Genomic DNA, 17,157 nt, shown 5'->3' with positions numbered 1-17,157 from the left:
ATGTATTCTCTTTTGCAAGTCTGTCGAGAAGAGGCTGTGCTGAAGTGGACAGATTATCATGCAGTCCTTTTGCATTATGTTGTGATTTCAACTTATTGGATAGCTACGGAAACCACAAGATCGGCATCAATAGCTATATTTTAGATAATGGCGGAGCCAGGGTTTGCAATCACAGGGTGATGGACTGGAAAGTGAGCCTGCCCCACACGCCCCCTGCAGAGGTGGCTCCTTTCCCAGGAGCTAGGCCCAGCATTGCAACCTAGTACACGGGGTCACAGTTCCATTCAGATTTGCCCCAACCACTTCTCCATCATGACGGAGGAGCAGCTGGACCATATCTGAGTGATTAGCGTTGCAACCTGGCTCATAGGGTTGCAATGCCATTCAGGGTTTGGCCCAGCACCCCTCTGGACAGTTGGGATGCCAGGCCAAATTTCAGAGAGTAGTATGCACCATGTTGCAAGGCCCAGAGCAGGAAGCTGGGCCCAGTCTATGCCAGGTGAGTGCAGGGCAGGCTCACCCTCTAGCCCCCTGTGAAAATTCATGGCAAACATCTCCTTTCGTTGATTGCACAAATACTTGAAAAGGTGCCACACGTACCCTATTAGCACTGTCATTGACTTTAGACATTTGAAGAAATAAAATAAAATATTTGCGCTTTCAGGCTTAAAATATGATGGAGTGGCACCAGTCATAGGGCCACCTGTGATTAACCTGGCTGCACCAGACCAGTAATAATCCTGTGGAGCTCTTAAACTCCTGTAATAAAGTTGTACAGTGTGGTCATGAACAGAGGTCCATAAGTATACAGTTGTTGTTCAAGATACTAAAACTCAACCATCCAAATGCTCATAGAAAATGAAGGCAAAAAGTTGTGAACACAGTCAAATTGAAATTACTTTTCCTATTCAAGCAATAATTCACAATTTTTATCCACTCTTTGCTCAGGTCTAGTTTTTTCTTAGATCAAACTGCACAGTCCATGTCACATGCTGACATCTCCAGATGTGATTCAGGAAACTGTAAAGTCACATATATTTTCCAGTTAAAATAATTTTAAATACACTCTTATTTTTTGACCCAGCCCTTTTCTACGTGTGATAAAACTGATGTCTCAACGCTCCTCATTCACTTATTTTTTTCTTACCATAATAGTAACTACTCTCATAGCTGATAAGTATTAAAATAGCAACAGAGGGATTTACCCTGCAAATGCTTATTAGTGAGCACAGGGCCAGATTATCAGACGTATTTAGGTGCCTAAACAGGGAGATAGGCACCTAGTAGAATTTCCAAAAGAGAGGAGTTCGACATCTCATGGGATTTTCAAAACACCCAAGCAGGTTAGGTGCCCAGCTGCATCTTTGGTCACTGTGGAAAATCTGGCTCATAGTGCTTAGTACCGCGCATACTCAAAAGGGAATACCCACATTTTTAAAGCAGAAGTACATTTTTGTAGGATCAGTCCCACAGTGTGAGGCTGGGAAGATGTTAGTAGGATTAAGATTATTAAAGTGTTTAAATAAACATTTTTAAGACACTTACCTGGTACGGATACAGGGTGACCCCATTTGTTCTTGACAAGGACCAGGTGCCGTCAAGGTACTGATGAGCCTGGATAGCTACAGAGTTCAGGATGTTGCCATTGCTGGGGCTGGTAGCCATCTGTAGGCTGACCTTGGCCTGGTGTCCAGGGGAACCATTTTTCTTCTCCACCCCATTGATGATCCCCAGGCTGTTGGGCTTCCCACTGTGCTTGTTGGCCACAAAGCCTGTGTAATTAGCAGTAGTGTAGGAAGTGGGCATGTATGCCCAGTCTCTGGGCTGCAGGCTGCCCATATGTCGGGAGCCCACTAACGTGGGAATATTGGAGAGGGGTGGGGGTGAGCCTGGTGAGGCATCATACTGTTCGGTGTTGGCAGCCTGCTCCAGCGTTAGCACCATCTGAATGGCCTCCTGCTTCAGCTGGTTCAGGTGGGTGGCACAAACGTCACATCTGTTGTCCCTCTCGTTCCATGCCTTCCGAATGGTGTTGGGAACCTGGAGTTTGTCATGGATCACCGAAGAGAAAGCTGGGTCCTGAAAACCAAGCAGAGAAGAAGGGGGGGAGGGAATGTTTAACCAGGATCATTGCAGTGAAACATTTCTGCTGAGGATTGTGCATTTCAAAAGGCAATTTATGAGATAAGCTTAAGGAGCAAACAAAGGCCATTTGATACAGTGAACGTATGCCAGCAGCAGAGAAACAAAAATCAGAAACTAGGATGTGTTCAGGAGAAACCTTCCCTTTTACTTCAAATACAGAGAAATGGCAAATGTATTTAAATATTCTTAATTCCATCGCAAGCCTGAGTGCATGGCAGAGAGAATGAATTAACCTGCTCTACCCCACTGCGGGCTTGAATGAAATCTGCTCTCATTTACACAGGTGACATACAGCCTAACTCCATTGAAGTCAACAGGCTGATAAGGTTCACAATCTATCTAGAGGTCAGTATTTGGTCTTTGACAGCTAACAGAGCTGGGTGAAAACGAAGAAAACAGTTTCACAATTGTTTTTTAAACAAAACTCAAAGAATGCAAATCAAGGCAGGCTAGTATGCACATACTGGGAAAGGAGGAGTGGCAAGTATAAGGCATGGAGGGAGGGGTTCATAAGTGGGAGGGTCATATTAATTACGATCTGTCTTTATTATATACTCAAGCATTTTATTTTCTCTGTTTAACTACCGTGAAGAGCTCCTCAGCATGCAGTGATTAATTGATTCATAAATCATGGTGCCTTTTTATGCACAGCAGCAAAAAGAGCAGTTCTAGCAGCAGAAGCCCAAGAGAGTCATATAAACTGATGGGGAAACAACAGGGGGCTGAGATTTGATCAAGCCTCAGGCTGGTCACTTCTATTCAGTGCACAAAGGGGTCAGAGCATCAAAGTGTGTCAGAAGACAAGAGCTGTGTTGTACAGCAGCTCCCTGCTCGTCACACTGCCGTGAAGAATCAGGAAAAAATGGGGAAACACAGTTGTCAAATTTTATTTTCCAGCCCACAGAATGTCCACCATAGCTATGGCTGCATATCGAATAAACTAGCTTATCCATTTCAACTGCAATATAGGAGGTTTTCACCCCCTTCATTTATATCCAGGTAATGCAGAAAGGGAATCTGTACGTTCACCACAGTGCTTGAGAAAAGCTCTCTATATAGCAAGATTAAGATCTTGGTCTTATTTCGATTTGCTTGATATGTACCAGGGAAACACCCTGACAGTTCTACCTTCCTCTAGCTAGTGAGACAGAGCTGGTTATTGTTCTTTGAAAGTTAACCACCCCTTAGGCAATTGGGCTGGAACCCAAAGTAATTATATACAGTGCTCAGATCCAGCAGCAGTACAGCATGGAAATTCCTGGACACTATAATAAGTATTCCAAGGAAATAAGGTCATTTCTAAAGTAAGCAAATGTCAGAAAGATATAAATAATATTCAAGTAGCACGGTGGCTTTAAGAGATACTGAGCGTCAATTACTTCAGCTTCATCTCAGTGTTAAAACAAACATTAGATCATTCTGATATAATAAACAGAGTGAGAAAGGAAGATCTCTCCTTTTCCTGAGGAGGAACTAGGAAGATGGGCTCAACTTTGGATTTTTGATCCTTATGTATGGTCTTGCCATTCTGACAAGAGTCCACTGGATAGCTCTGCATTGGTTTCAGGACGCGAAATATAAAAAACATAATATAAAAAAAACAAAAGACATACAGATGCTAGAAAAATGTGTCACTAGGCAAACTAATACCCCAAACATTAATCAGATTTGAGTGGACTAAAGTCTGTTCTCATATCATGATCTCTAAGTGGATGCTGACTTAAAAATATTAGTCTTGACTCATTTTTGTTCTTCTGCATTGGCAGATCTGTTGCAATGTTGTGCCAGGAACGGAAAGTCTGACTGGGCCGATGGACCCTATACTGCCTCTGACACGGAGGACGTTAAAACTCCATTCTCAGAGAGACACCCATGCAAACACTTGAGATCTCAAGGAAACAGCTGCATGACAACTATGGCTTCAGCATTCCATCAGCAAGCAATCTGCAGGAGTTCCCTGGAGGAATGCTGGTTATTTTAATAAGCAGCAAGTAACTGGTCCCATAGGTGTGTATTAACTAGGGATGGACGAACCTCAAAAGAAGTTTATGTTCACTGCAAGAAGCACCAGGAGCCTGAAAGGCTATCCATATTATCAGAACTGTTGGGGTCTGCAAAACAGCACTAAATCTCATGACAGCAGGTTTGCTTGAGAGTTTTCAGGTTGGGCTAGAAATACCAGGGCATTTTGGCACTTGTTCCCAGTCCTGGCTGGAACACAGGAGTGCAGAGCTCCAAAACTGAAATATAACAGAAGATTCACCATTCCTTTTGTTTGAATCACAAAAAGGACTTTGTTTGAGTTCAGGGCAAAGGTTCAGGATGGCTTTTATTGCAGCAAACCTGGTTCACCCATCCCCAGTATAAACAGCATTGTAGTGTGGGTACCTAGTTGACACTGAACAGGTGAAGAAGCTAAAGGAGTCTGAAGGCATCAGGAGATCAGTCACAACGAAAACTGCAACTCAAGTGAGTAAACTGATAACAGCTAGGCAGGCAGGCAGGCAGGCAGGCAGGCAGGCAATCTAAACTGTGCACACTGTCAGTTTATGGAAAACATGCTCTTATTACTGTTACCTTCCCCTCTTTGTCCCATCCTGTTTATGTTACATGATTCCTACTATTTGTATTATATTGATGCCTTGAGGCCCCAACTGAGCCCACAACCCATCGTCCAAATGGACAAGACAAAACACAGTGGGGTAAAGTAAGGAGTATTATCCTCATTTTACACATGAGAAATTGAGGCACAGAGAGATTAAAATTTGTCCAAATAGATTACAGAGCCAGGATTTGAACTCACATACCCCAAATCCCTGGCCAGTGAATTGTAAGCTTTTTTTTTTTTAAACAGCATCTAACACAACAGCGCCCTGCTCCCTGACCAACGCCGCTAAGTATTGAAGTGATACTAATATGTCTGTGTTCACTGTGCTAACCTATCGTCCACACGCTCAGTACTCTATATTTATGTGCACCTGCAATCCTCTGATCTCCTCGTTAGGGCACACACCTGTTGTGGCTTTACTTGAACACACTGCACTGGCAATATTAATATTCACCCAGTACAATGTGGGTGTATGTCTGCCCTGATTTCAGGAAGACTTTCCTGTTCTCTTTGAATGTTGAGGATCAGGAAAGTACTTTCCTTTTATGTTTCAGACTCTTCAGCTTAAGGGACTTCTTTTCCCCTACTGTGAGCAGTTGAGCAATACCTGAAGCTTTGACTCCTGGACTAAATCCACATGAGAACATTCCCGTTTTCTAGCTGACATCACTGTAGCTATCTCATCACAGAAAGAAAGGGAGACAGCTGTGGTCATTCCCCATTAGCAAAGCATATTGCATCCTCTAAAAAGCACCCCGTAATATGCTGATTGGGACAAACTATAGTACTTATACAGGCTAGCTACACCACTCGGGGCGAAACGTCAATCTCATCACTAAAATGGCAGCTCAAAGCCAGAAAAAAATCCCTGCTTTGTCCTAGCTGGGTTGCTGCACATCTCCCTGATCTTATAAAAGGAAACTTAAAGGATAGATTTCAACATTGAGTATGCCCAGTTGCACACCTATAATATATAATATAATATAATATAATATAATATAATATAATATAATAATAAAGGGAGGCGGCAATTATTTCAGGGCCTAGGGGTGGCAAAATCATTAATCCACCACTGGATGGGGGTCATGCAAATAAGGAGAGAAAGATGGGCACAAATCAGATACTTGCACATGCCCAATTAGGTATCTGTTAGACCATAGGTATGTGGAAATACCTGCTATGCGTACCAGATTTTTGCACACATATGAAAAGTATGTGCGCAACTGTGCACATCTAACTTTGAAACGCTGTCCCTACTTGTAATACTTCTGTAGTTATTCCTTAGGTTCAGCCAATTATGGTTTTAATCTTGTCTCGATCTCTACTGAAGAAGACTCCAGTCTCCAATGGGCCTAGTGTCTCTTTTATCCAGTTGTATTCTTTGACACTAATTTATAGAAGCTGCTATTAGCCTGTCAGAAAGAGCAGTGGAGAGGAATTAAGAGTCACTGAGGCAGCTGGATGGTGGGGGCCATCTCCCGCTTGGAGTCACTCACAAAGTTCCACATAGAGCTTCTGGTTTTAAAAAAGTACAAGCGGCAATGGCTGCTGGTATGTGATCAATCATACAAGGTGATGGATGAGGGGGAGGAGAACAAAGATCAAGGGATACACAACTCTGTCCTGGAAGAAGTGTGGTTTCCAGACTCTCTCCTCCCAGTGGGGGGTGGGGGGTAAGAGAACTAATTAAGAAACATTGGTGGAAAGGGAGGCTCTTTCCCTGATAAAAAACAAAACAAAACACATGGTTTTCACCACTGTATAAATACACTCCAAGCACTATCCCACTAGCCAAGTGGCTGGTTTCTGTTTAAGAAGCTCTCTTTTCTTGTGTGAAGGTAAATGCAGTGTGTTTTTCCTTCCACTAAAAAGTACCTACAAATTCACATTCCTGACACATCTGGGATACTTTCCAAATGACTCTGCACCCCAACCTGAACACACGCGGTTTCCTAAAACTGAATGGTCTCTGAGATTTGCTGCTTTCAGCAGTCCATTGCCTGGCTGTTGGAAAAACAGCAGCTCATGACTGCTGGAATGGCAGTGCTTCGGCTGAAACAACAGGGGGCTCAAAAATAAACTCAAGTCAATGGGAGGTTTACGCGAATAAGGACTGCAGACTTTAACCCGGTGACTAGAAATTAGAAGCGTTCCACCATCACGCTGAGCAAGGTGCTGTTGTATACAAATCAGCTGTTTTTCCTAAGTAAGGGGTTGGTTTATTTGAACACTCTGAAGGAGAAGGATCTGTCCACACCCTCCAGTCATGAGGGAGATGGGCCAATAAAAACACGTTATACAGGCATGAGGGTGGTATAACACACAGGTGGTCCTCCCCTTTCCTGCTGCTCCCCATGCTTCCTCCTTCCCCCACACAAATGACCAACCCACTTCCTTCTCCTGTCTTCTGCACGAAAGAAACTCCCCTCTCCTCCTACTTCTCTCGTCCCCCACAAAGGAACTGCCCCCTCCCTTAGGAATCCCCATTATGCTTTCCCACAGCTGAGGAACTCCCCCTTTCTCCACTAAGATTTTCCCTTCCTCCAGCCCTTCCCTGGGCCTCCTTCATAAAGGAGAAAAAGAGGCTGAGGAGAAGAAGAGAGCAAAGTAAGGGATCCCCAGTAGGAGGGCCAGAAGTAGGAGACTTGGGGAAGAGAAAAACGGGCTTTTACAATATGCTGGTTTCAGTGAGACTCCAGACTGCCTCCTTAAAGGGCTGGTGTCTTATTGGCCCCAGCCTGTAATACAACCTTTGTTCTCTGTTCCTCTGGTCTCTCCACATCCAACCTCTTCAGTGACCCTCCACCAACTCTACTCCTGTCCCTCCGCCCTCCCCTGGTCAGACAGAACTCCTACCTCTGCTTTGCACTGGGGGCTCCATTCTCCTTTTGCAGGAAGTAAATGGCAGTTACTTGTACATTGGGAAGAATTGGGTCCCAAAAGTACAAACTGGAAACAGGAATTATATGGGGGCTTCAAACTCATTCTTCTCAGAGGAAACTCTAAAATCCTAACCCCGCCAGTGCTGTCACATGTAAATTTAAACTAAGACACGCTGCACATCCTAATAGTTTCCAGTGTCATTTCTCTAAGTGACATATACTAGTAAGATCTGCACAACATACATATTTTAATACAGATAGTCTAAGCTGTGGCTTACTCATGTACTTACACTTACTTCAAAGATGTGAGCAAATAAGCCCACTTTGCACTGCAAAAAGTGCTCCATTGCTTTGGGTACTCAGACTTATTACCTGAAAATTACTAACCAAGTCCTATTTCAGCAGCTTTCAGCACCAGAATAAAAGCAGGAAGGAGGAGAAAAACAGAAGAAAGGTTATAAAAGGAGAACAGGGAGGAGGGAAAAAAGAAGTGGGGGGAGGATAATTGTTTTGTGGGCTGGCTTGAGGCTCTGCGGATGGATCAGCAGTAATAGGCTCACGGCTGTACACATCTGGCACACAGGTGTTTGCATATTATTTGCTAGCTAGACAGCAGCCAGATTTTTAATTGGGGTGGGAAGAAAAGATGACAATACCAGCAGGGAAATCTAAAGGTACAATCAATAGGGCGAATCCAAATCCTGCCCATTCATCCGTGCCCTGAAGTCGAGTGAAGCTCTGTAGCCCAGCCTGACTCTGGCCACAGAGTGTGTGCGGTATCCTGAGGGCTACTCAGCAGCCAGACACAAGCCCTTGCTGAGAGCCTGGAATTTGTCAACAGCCTCTTTACAGCATGGACATCAGAACCAGTCAGTTTTCCAGTAGTAGTCTCACTAATGCTATATACAGTGATGCTACCACCTCCCAACTTCAGTTCAATATTTCCCTGCTTACACATCCAAGGACTGCATTTGCCCTCTCAGCCACCAGAGCACACTACGAGCTCATGATCAGTTGATTATCCACTGTGGCCCCGAAGTCCTTTTCTGCATTACTGTTTTCCAAAATACAGTCCCTCATCCTACAAGTACAACACATTCTTGGTTCCTAGAGGTATGACCTTCACATTTAGCTGTACTAAAGTGTATGTTGTTGAAGTGAGCGCAGTTTATCATGCAATCCAGATCACCTGTCTTTATCACTACCACTCCACCAGTTTTTGTATCATCTGAAAACTTTACTAGTAATGATTTTGTTTTAGTTCATAACATTGATGAAAATATTGTGAGATACCACTACAAAACCCTGGACAATGATTTCCCACTTACAATTACTTTTTGAGATCTATTAATTAGCCACATTTTAATCCATTTGCTATTTGCTGCATTCATTTCTTATAATGCTAAATTTTTTAATCAAATGCCGTACAGGTGTCTAAGTATATTATGTCAACACAGTTACTTTATCAACCAAACTTGTAATCATATAAAAAAATATACAATCAAGTTTGTCTGACAAGAGCTGTTTTCCATAAAAACATGTTGATTGGTATTAAAGAATTAGATGATGGTTAGCATAGTCAGGATTTCCATGATTTTAACTCAGATCAATGTCAAGCTAACGGTCTATGGTTACCTGGGTCACCACTTTTAAAATACCGGAACATTAGCTCTTTCTAGTCCCCGGGGATTTGCCTATTATTCCAAGATTTATTAAAGATCAATATTAGTGGCCCGATAGAGGCTGTTTAAGTATGAATGCCACAGGACAGTTACACTGGTGTATCTCCTTTTTTTCAAATTTAGTTTGTTTTTCTTATGAGAGAGATCCTACAGTTTCCTGATGAGCGTCAGCACCAGGCTACTACTGACATCATAACCAGGGTATGTCTACGTGACAGCTATAGGTGTAATTTCCAGGCTGGGTAGAGGTAAATAGCAGCGTAGCCTAGCCACGCAAACACATACCTAGGATCTCGAATGGGATTGTACTCAGCCAGCTAGCCTGAGTCACCACCCATGCCACTGTGGCTATATTGCGGCTTTTTAGTGCATCAGCTTGATCAAAGGTAGTGTGTACACAGCTACCCCTGCTGGAAGTTACACCTCCAGCTGCAGTGCAGACATGTGTCCAGTCCAGTGACTTTCCAAATGACCATGTCACATGCTTGCAGGGTGATAGCCAAACAGATCATGAAACTACAAAGAGTGAAGATGAGAGCAACATTGGTCTTTCCTACCTACTGCTCTCCAACATAAGCATGTGCACATGTGTATAGTTCCAGTAGCCTCATGGGACATTTCTAGAAATCCAGAACCTTCTGTAACTGATGTAAGCCAGTTGTTTTGTTCACACAACAGTGTTACTTGTCGATTCAAAAACACTCGTGATGCTTCAGGAGACAATTACTGTTTATTTCATCATAACTTTCTTGCCTCTCAAGAGAGCTACCAAGCACAGAACGGCTGTATCTAATCTGGCTTCAACTTCCAGTACCTCTACAACCAAGTGTTAATAATTGGGAAAAACCCTCAGGCGATTCAGGAGTCAGAAAAGCTACTCTCTCTTCCAATTAGGCCTCCTCCTCACCCATCCAGGATATGTACTGTAGTGACCTTTCCTGTACATTCCTAGCTTTTGCCCTTATGTTTCTCTTCCCACACTGAGCAACACTTGCATCAGAAGTTTGCTTATGAATGAATGGTAGTTTCTGGGGTTTTTTTCAAACAGTGATCTAAACAAACTGATTTATGTTATCGCCAGCTTCTGTAAGGGGTGAATAGACTGGTTTACACCTTTTCTTTCTCCTCTCCTCTCTTTAGTTTTCTTTTACTGGCTTTTCCTATGGAAACACACACTGTGTAGCTAAAAGAAAAGGAGTACTTGTGGCACCTTAGAGACTAACCAATTTATTTGAGCATAAGCTTTCGTGAGCTACAGCTCACTACAGCTAATTTCCTCATCTCACTTTGAGGTTCAGAACTGATCTCATTCACCATATCCTCCTCCCTTCATTAGTCTCTGCTACACGTGCCTCTATCAGCTATCAGACTGTGGTCTTTCTCCCATTTTTCTTGCCTGGCACCAAGTCACTATCAAGCTTGATAGATAACTAGATGGGAAGGTCAGGGGATGGCTTGGGTAGAACAGCATTGGTACAACACTTACATTCAGTGCTACAGATCTTTATTGAATATACTCCCGTGCTTAAGTCCCACTACATAATAACATATGGGATCAGATTCATTCCGAGGGCTGCACCCACAGAAACAAGTACAACCTAGTGAGCAGAAATGGGGATACCATGATGCAATCTGCCTATTACTGAAGAAGTGGCCAGCATAGTCTGGAAATGTGCTGATTGAGAACCTTTGGACTCCTACATATAAACTAAAGCTGTTCCCTCCTAGCTGAACTGCCAGAAGAGGGGTGAATCAAGTTGCAGTGGGGGAGGTTTAGATTGGATATTAGGAAAAACTTTTTCACTAAGAGGGTGGTGAAACACTGGAATGCGTTACCTAGGGAGGTGGTAGAATCTCCTTCCTTAGAGGTTTTTAAGGTCAGGCTTGACAAAGCCCTGGCTGGGATGATTTAACTGGGAATTGGTCCTGCTTCGAGCAGGGGGTTGGACTAGATGACCTTCTGGGGTCCCTTCCAACCCTGATATTCTATGATTCTATGAATACCTCCCTCCAGTGCAACTATCCCTGAAGGCACAAGTGATTAAATATTGCACTTCCTGAAGCCATGGGGATGAATTTGGCATACACATTGCAGATTAGAGAGGAAACCGACTTATACCAGGCTCATGGCTGCAGTATCCGAGCATCTTCCAGTAATGCTTTAAGCAACGTGATTATTATCTGTCACGTTTGTTCTCTCATCCTCTCCCCAAGATGAGTAGCATGTGCAGTGGAGGGTCTTGTTTTGGTAGGGTTTTTTGGTATTGCTTAAATATATATGCTATGTATTTACTTTAGGGCTTGTCTTTACAGAGACTTAGAGCGCAGCAAGCTGTGGTGTACATATACTGTGGATCAGCTTGCTGGCCACGCTACAGCAATAGATCAAAACACACTAGGGAACTTATAGTGCATGGCAGCAGGATCCACACAACCACCTGGGGCACAACAAGCTGGTGTGCTGTACATTTACACCCCAGCTTGCCATGCACTAAGTCTCTGTATAGATAACCCCTTGGAGAAGACAGGTCACAGAAATGCACTTTGGACTTGGAGCGGAAGATGGTGAGATTTGAGAGTGTCCACACAGGGGTTTAATGCAGTTTAACTAATCCACTTCAAATTCACACTGGTAGACTACACCCTCACTAGCTGCACAGCTGTAGGCCTTCAGTGTAGACACTCACTACAGTGGCAGGAGGGGTTCTACAGTCACTGTACTTAATGCACCCCCCTGTGAGTTGGAAGAATTCTTCTGCTGACCTAGCTACCATTGATCTACGGCTCTCCACACCGGGGTTAGGCCAGTTTAACTACGTCGCTCAGGGATGTGGATTTTTCACACCCAAGCAACATACTGGTCAACTTAACTTTTTAAATGTAAATTTAGCCTTATTTCATTCAGATTAATTCTCTTCAGTGTCCTCATGTAGACAAACCCTGAGGCTGAGCAGTCCTAAAGAGGGAACCCTAGAAACAGCCACGCCTAGGGAGAAAGCTGGGGCTGAAGTTTGTTAATAAATCCAAACCAAAGACCTGTGTTTGGGATCAGAAGGGAATTCCATAACTATTTTCAGTCGGCAGAAACTAGTGAACACTATGCTGTGCTTCAGAGAGGGATATTCTATCAGAGATTTCATCAGGGAAAACAGACATAACAGCAACTCCACAGGTAGCAGTAACAAACGGCCCTTCTTGCCGAAATTGAATTGATGTTCTATACTCTTCATTCAGGAGACTGAGGGCTTGTGTACGCTACCGGCTGGATCGATGGGCAGCGATTGATCCAGTGGGAGCTGATTTATCGTGTCTACTATAAAAGCGATAAATTGACCACCAATCACTAACATCAACTCCGATACTCCACCTTAACAAGAAGCACAAGGGAAATCGACGGGAGAACGTCTCCCATCAACACATTGCAGTGAAGACACCACGGTAAGTAGATCTAAGTATGTCGACTTCAGCTACATTATTCACGTAGCTGAAGATGCTTAACTTAGACCAATGAATCCCCTCCCCACCCCCCGTAGTGTAGATCAGCCAGGAGAATAAACTTCGCTCCTGACCACGAGCAGTGGAGTGGGGAGATGGTAAATACTTCACAGGAATAACTCTCTCTCTCCTCGCACACAATGCACACCACGTCTCCTTTCTGGTGTGAACAATGAGCACAGAGATTGCATTGTTAAAAAAATAATTAAGTGGGGAATTAGGAATGCCTCTGTATAGCATAGTGGTTTTCCAACTGTGGTCTGTGGAGCATTCCAGGTGGCCTACATGCCTGCTTTCATCGCTATGGCAAAACAGCTGTCTGTCAGTCTGCAAGCAGTTGTAACCCAACCAGGACTGTTTTAGGATTTCCACCAGCTTTTTAGCCCAACCAAACTCAAAAAAACAAGCACTTCTCTGCATCCTGTGCAGTTGCTTCATGCCTTCTACGTCAGGTATTCCTTTGATGTGAATTCACCCAGGATCAAATTAGTGGGGTGGGGGGTTGCCGAACACACAGGAGGACAAAACCAAAAGCATAAAGCAACCTGTAGAGATTACAGCAGTTGGGGCTCCAGGCAATGAGGGAAGATACTGTACAACTATATAAACCATTTAACACCCCAGGGCAGGAAATCATTAAAAAGGGGAGAGATATAAACAGCAGCACTATCCATCTCATTAAAGCCATTTGATTTCCATGTAGTCTCCTTAACACTGTGCTAACATTACTTGTTCCATGTAAACAAACACTAGTTTAAAATATATGTAACATCACACAGCTGCAGACATGAAGGTCGCATGGCCTGCTCCCAGTCCTACACAACTGTGTAGCTGCAGGAACAAGATGTGAAATTGGGACTCAGACATTAGGGAACCTTTAAGTAACCCAGATACACTGGTGTATCCAAACAGAAGCAGTTTTACACAAGGATAAGAGCGTAATGCAGCTACTGTTACTAAACCAGACGTGATACAGCAATATCACTAACACCACATAGTGTAGTAGTGCCTAAAAGACAACCAAATTAAGGGTCCATTGTACTAGCCACTGTACTAGCCACTAGCTGGAAGTCTCTTCCCAAAGAGCTGATAGTCTAAAACATAGCGTAAGTAAAATACATGATGGTGTGGTTTGACACAGGTATTTATGACACTTGTTTGAAACATCCTGCTTAACTCACACCTGGCTTTGCCATGCCTGAATAATGAACCCCTCCCACACTGATGTTGTTAAATCTTAGCATGTTGTGTGTGTTACTTGCATTTTGCTACTCAAATCCTATGACTATATTATGCATTATTACTATTATCATTATCATTAAGGGGAATTGAGCAAGAAAATCCCTGTGCAACAATGAAATTTTATTTTAACATTTTTAAATTATCTTGGAGGAGATTACACTTGCATATGAAAGCTTTTTAATCTTTAATGTGGTATTAGATGATGCAGTTTGTATTTAGAACGGGTTCTATTAACATAATTATATTAAGGGTTTGTTAATGATCTAAAATTAAATTAAATGTTAAATTGCCTAATGATAGTTATTTTTTCTTTATTTATGTGCATACAATAAATTAAATGTAATTATTTGCCTGTGATCCCTGGAACCCCCAAAATGAGATGTGGCATATCAAAGGGGCTTTCTTGAGGAGTGAAATTGTAACATGGAAACACATTGCTCTGCCTCTATCCCTAAACAGCTAGCAGCTTGCCAATCGATGCCTGTAGTGAGATCAGAGAAATGCCCACACAAACCTCTCCGCCTCTAAAATATTTAATATAAACATATGAAAGATGAATAAAAACTAAAACTTAAAAAAAAAGTTGGAACATCATACAGAAATTTAGGCCCCATCCTGCAAGATACTGAGTGCCCTCAACTTTCACTGAAGTCAGTATAAATTAAAGGCACTCAGCGCCTGGCAGGATAGGGCCCTAAAGTAGCAATGAAGAGATTATACTCTGTTTCAACACCAGCCCAACAATCATGAATGTGAGTAGCCCCACTGATTCCAATGAAAATATTCCCAGGAGCTCAGTTATGTACATATTTCTTTCCAAGATCAGGGCTTTGGCCCTGTCTGCACAATTTTTCTACTGGTTTAACTGTTTTGATTAAGGGTGATATTAGAGTAGATTACACTTGCAGAAAAGTCATGCTGGTAACAATCCCTAGGGTAGACCCAGTTATAATGGTATAGCCTATTTCCCTTACCCTAAGAAGCTACAACAGTTGATACCCACCAGCATAGGTGCATCCACACTAGGGGGAAATGTACCACTTTAACTATACCCATATACCTGCCAGCTTCATGTGTGACATTCCACGAAAGATGTATAATGAGCTAAATTGCATCCTTGCAAATCCTTTGCATATGATCATAAACTTTGTCTTATGATCAACAGACCCTGCCCTGAGCAGCGCTTGGGGCAGGATATGGGGCTGTGGAGAACTTGGCAGCTACGGTAGGGATACAAGGAATGGTGGCTGCTAGGGTAGCTGGGTGGGTACGTGCTGGAAGATGTCTGTAGAGAGGTGGGTACTGGAAGGTACTTGGGTCACAGGGTAGATGATCTTGTGGCAGCCTTCTGGCCTATGGCTCTACAGGAGGGGGTCTGGAACTGCTGACAGGTGTCTGGAGTGCTGGATGTACGTTGGTGGGACGATGGGGGTTGTCTGGCTGGAAGACTGGCTGGAGGACAGTGGGTGAGGGGAAGGCTGTCTGTGGGGCACCTGGTGCCAGCACTGAACCCCCACCTCTCCCCTCTGCAGCTATTGCTATGGCCACCTGTACCCCCTCTTCTGCTCCTTGCCACTAATATTATGAGGGCTCTGCAACATAGCAGGGCTTTCAATTGCATTTGGGTTTTTAACTATTTAGCAATTCATTACACATTTCTCCATTCCATCGTATATGAAACTTGTAACTACTAGTTGTCACAAGATCCCGTTCTCCTGGACCCTCGTAAAACCCCAAGGCCTCCAGCCTGTGACTAAATGCAGGATATGAATGGTCTCAGCTGAAAAGTCTTCTCAGCAGGGACTCAGTGAGAGAGCATTCAGAGCTGAGCAAGGCCAGATGCTTCCCATTCCCCAAGCTTTCTTCCCCCACGTGTGCGTGGACATCCCACACACACACACACACCATGCCAGCAGGTCTTTGATACTGAGCATAAGGATGAGCCATGTAATGAGCTCTCGCTACCGATCAGTACGGTGTTGCTGGGCCTATGTCACTGATCTACAGGTGTGGGCTGAAAACATTACCTCCCCTTAGCCCCTCCGCAGCTCAGGTTCTGTCCTGAATAAACCACTGAATAAACCACCCAAAAGGGGATCAGCCTCTTGACTTGTGTGGTCTGACGAGGGATAAGATTACAAATCTTTTCCCTAGTACTCCCCTAGTGACCCATCCAAAAAAAGAAAAGAAAAGAAAAGTCTAGCCTGGTAACATTACCCAATCAACAAATCAAAATACACTCTTACTTGGGTTACAGTGTCAGCTGAAAAGCCCTCTAATCACTGGGGAGGAGAATAGGCTTCCAACCCTTTGAAAAGGGTAAACTTTAAAGTCACTGATCATTACTTCAGACTAATGCAGTGTTCCCTGTGTACCCCAGTCACAGACTAATCAATAGGGAAATACGAATGTCATCTGAAAGGAAGGTGCTTTTAGTTCTCAAGCTAGCCTTGGGCACTGCTGCAATGCTCTTGAAATCCACTGATTGGAGCTACCCACTCTTCGCTTCTCCAAGGGCATCTCTTGCAATTAATCTAGCATTCTGAAACAGCAACTCTCTTTAAGTTCAAGTGGCTCCAGGTTCTCCTCCACTGACTCCATTCTATAGGCACTGAAGTCAAACTTGCCACACAACGCTCCTTTTAGGAAAAAGTTAAAACATCCCTCCTGAAATGAAAATGGATTTTGTGGTCAACAAAAAATATCCAGTGGCTTCATGAAGCATTTTATAAAAATTCCAGTAATCTGTTGATTACGGATCATATACAATACAGGCATCCCTGCTGCAGAACTCATCCAACCTGAAATATCACTTATCATTATGCATCTATTGATGGACTGACTGACATTTGCATTCGCTTTCAAGTATCAGAGCTGATGCCATCTAAATCCAGGCTATATGTGGCAGAGTCTTTTAAACTTTATCACCACCTATAAAGAAGAGTATAGGGGGAGGGAGTGCATGTCCACATGCATTACTTGTACTTCCCCTAATCTGCTTCTTTTTAGCTGAATGTCTACAAATAAATAAATAGGAGTCCAGAAACATAGTAAAGAAATCCAGATTATTTTGTAAAACAGACAAAACAGCAAGTACATCATC

The 17,157-nt window shown here is 43.3% G+C and overlaps 1 protein-coding gene across 2 annotated transcripts in view; it reads right to left on the bottom strand.

The window, feature by feature from the left end:
* The window catches only part of KIF26B (kinesin family member 26B), a 426,203-nt gene that overhangs the window by 285,908 nt on the left and 123,138 nt on the right, over nucleotides 1-17,157 (bottom strand). For both annotated transcript variants that reach the window (XM_075126974.1, XM_075126975.1), the window contains one exon: nucleotides 1,546-2,079. In XM_075126974.1, coding sequence (XP_074983075.1) covers nucleotides 1,546-2,079 — 534 coding nt within the window. The remainder of the gene's footprint in view (nucleotides 1-1,545; nucleotides 2,080-17,157) is intronic.

This window comes from Caretta caretta, chromosome 3 (assembly GCF_965140235.1).
Source record: "Caretta caretta isolate rCarCar2 chromosome 3, rCarCar1.hap1, whole genome shotgun sequence".
NCBI classification, from domain to species: domain Eukaryota; kingdom Metazoa; phylum Chordata; order Testudines; family Cheloniidae; genus Caretta; species Caretta caretta.
Note: the sequence above shows the minus strand (reverse complement) of the source record. Positions and strands in the feature narration are given on the sequence as shown.